This window comes from Morone saxatilis, unplaced genomic scaffold, assembly GCF_004916995.1.
Source record: "Morone saxatilis isolate NCDOM2014 unplaced genomic scaffold, NCSU_SB_2.0 Contig18, whole genome shotgun sequence".
In the NCBI taxonomy this organism is placed as follows: domain Eukaryota; kingdom Metazoa; phylum Chordata; class Actinopteri; family Moronidae; genus Morone; species Morone saxatilis.
The window spans coordinates 25,314,113-25,316,725 of NW_023339740.1; the positions used below are offsets into that span (position 1 = coordinate 25,314,113).

Here is a 2,613-nt window from a genome sequence, read left to right on the forward strand (position 1 = left end):
CTCAGAGTGCAGACTGCAGAGAGCCTCAGATCCTGCTGCCATTTTTTCAGCGAATGATGATGGAAACACGCCAGGAACAAAGAAGCAAGAACAAGAAAGAAAGTCCCTTCTCTTCTAGATCAGATTTCCATTATGCAGGTTTCCAAGTATTCTCTCCTGTAGCTGTCCTCGTTTTGTAAAAGTTGTGGATTTGTTTTGATGGTTATTATCTCTGGGTGTGTGTGTTTTCTCCGAAACACATATGCAATTTATATTTCTTCTGTTGTTCTCAGGTGAGTCAGTTAAGGGGTGGAGCTTTGTCACACCCTTTCTGAGCATGAGTGCTGTCAAACCATTATGGGAGTTCATTCTTTTCCTCATGCAGCAATGCAATGACACTGCTTTAACTCAAATCATGTCACAACCTGCAGATAGAGCAAGTGGAAAAAAATGTTAAAGCATGAGCCACCTGTCATGACCCCTATCTGGATAAAGGCAAATTAATAAAAGGTGATTAAAGGCACAGTTAAAGCAACTTTTTTAAAATATAAAAATTCGTTTAGGCATTTTGCTTTATTGATAGTGACAAAAAAGAGAGACAGGAAAGACAAGGGACAGATAAAAGGGATAACTTGCTGGCTGGGCTGCTGTGGTTCAGGACTCACAAGGACTGACAACCAGTTCTGTAGCATACTGAACCAAACACCTTCAAATATGGTCATCCTAGTATTGCTGCCACATTCTTGCTATGAACAGTGGCCAATATTAACTAATATAAGCAAAATAATGGCTTGGTTGTCTGAGTTTTTGATAATTCAAATAGTGAAGTGAAATTATATGATATAATTGTTATATTGCTATGTCTTTACTTCGTTCAGGAGTCTACTCTGCTTGCACTACTGTTGTGATACTTTTAAACACGTCACAAAAATTATAATATATGAGTAAAAAACCTTACTGCACCATGCTGGAAGACCCATTAGGTGTATCCTCTTTCCTCACACTGAATCTGTGCCCAGTGATGGCTTTATTACAGCAGCTGATTCAAGAGAATCTAAATGTTGGAAATCTGCTAAAGAGTCTCTCACATTAAGACAAAATGAAAGATGAAGTATGAAGACGTTGTGAAGTAGCGTCAGACCACTGGAGTTGTTGTCTTCACCACCATTGTCGTCATTGCAGTCAGATACTGTAAGTACACAACTCAACTCAGAGGTCAAGTGTTTATTGGTATTTTAATGTGGAAATGTTACATATTACATCTTTAATGTAATGGTGTCACCATTTGTGGACAAAGGAGGTGCTATTCAGCAAAGATTAAAGGCTTTAAGCACTGAAGAGGGATGAGATTTAGGTGTGTAACAGGTTTCTAGGGTTAGGAAGAACAGGATGTGCGTTTGCATGTGTCTCATGTTTCCCTGTGTTACAGACTGTTATCTGATCCACATCTCATTTCCACAGCGAGGAGCTGATCCTGCACAGCTCTGCATCAGACACACCAAAGGTAAATTAAGACATTTAACAATTAGCAAATCTAATCTTTTCATAAAGGGATTTTAGAAACATCTACTAGATAAATAATGGCATGCAGCTTTTTGCATGGAAGTCAATGAGAACTGGATTTTCCTAATTCAATTGCCTTTGATTTTTCACATCTTTGAAAGACATTTGTGGTGGTGTTGTAATATACAGCAGATTTCTTTCTTTCTTTCTTTCTTTCTTTCTTTCTTTCTTTCTTTACACTGCTTTCTTGTCTGAGGAGCAAAATCCACCAATCAAAACAACTGTGCCTCTATTAGTTGTTCATGTTTAAAGCCATTTAAATTCAGTCTCATTAAGTAAATCAAAGTAAGATTGTGTCAAAATGGTAAACTGAGAGTGGCTAAGTTAAGCTTTCTGGCAGGAGATGCGTTGCCTGCTTACGACCCAGAGCCAGAACTGCTACCGAGAGCAGATCCAGAAGGAGATGTTGACCCGTTTGGCCTGGAAGAGCCACTATGCCAAGCTTTACCCGTCCTGCTATAATCCCCAAAACAATAGCACAGAGCCAGCACAGCTGCCACATCTGCATGCTGACCCCCGGTGAGCTGCTTTATTCACATTAAACCTGCTGTCAGAAGGGTTTTTAATATATAACTGCAGCTCTGTTATCAACCTGAATCCAGAAGTGTCTCCCAGATGTATTTTAATTACGTTAAATCTGAATAATGAAACTTCAAACCAATTTAAGAGTCAACGTCTTAAATCAAATGAACATCCGATGCATGCAGACTAATATCATTTGACATGCACAAATCAGATACATACAGACATACAAACAGAAAAAATGGTCCAATGAATGAATGTGATGAAAACAGATTTTTCTGGAGAGTTGATGGTGTCAGTTAGTAACAGTTAGTTGAATTTATTTATATCTGTACTGATTAAGGGACCAGTGTGTATAAGATTTGGTGGCATCTAACGGTGTAGTTGCACAAAAAAAGGCAAAAGGCTCCATCTAGAGCCAGTGTTTGGTTTGTTTATTGTAATTTATAAATACTTTTTGTGTTAATGCTCCAACTACCAGAGCTGTCCTGCCTCCTGTTACCAGGACACCTGAGAAGCAGAGTGACCTTCATCCTCCTCCTCCTCCTC

At 38.9% G+C, this 2,613-nt stretch overlaps 1 protein-coding gene across 1 annotated transcript in view; it reads left to right on the forward strand.

The window, feature by feature from the left end:
* Nucleotides 1-1,885: 1,885 nt before the first annotated feature.
* The window catches only part of LOC118328901 (protein ATP6V1FNB), a 1,622-nt gene continuing 894 nt past the window's right edge, over nt 1,886-2,613 (forward strand). The window contains exons 1-2 of the mRNA XM_035662830.1: nt 1,886-2,061; nt 2,546-2,611. Of these exons, the coding sequence (XP_035518723.1) occupies nt 1,886-2,061; nt 2,546-2,611 (242 nt within the window). The remainder of the gene's footprint in view (nt 2,062-2,545; nt 2,612-2,613) is intronic.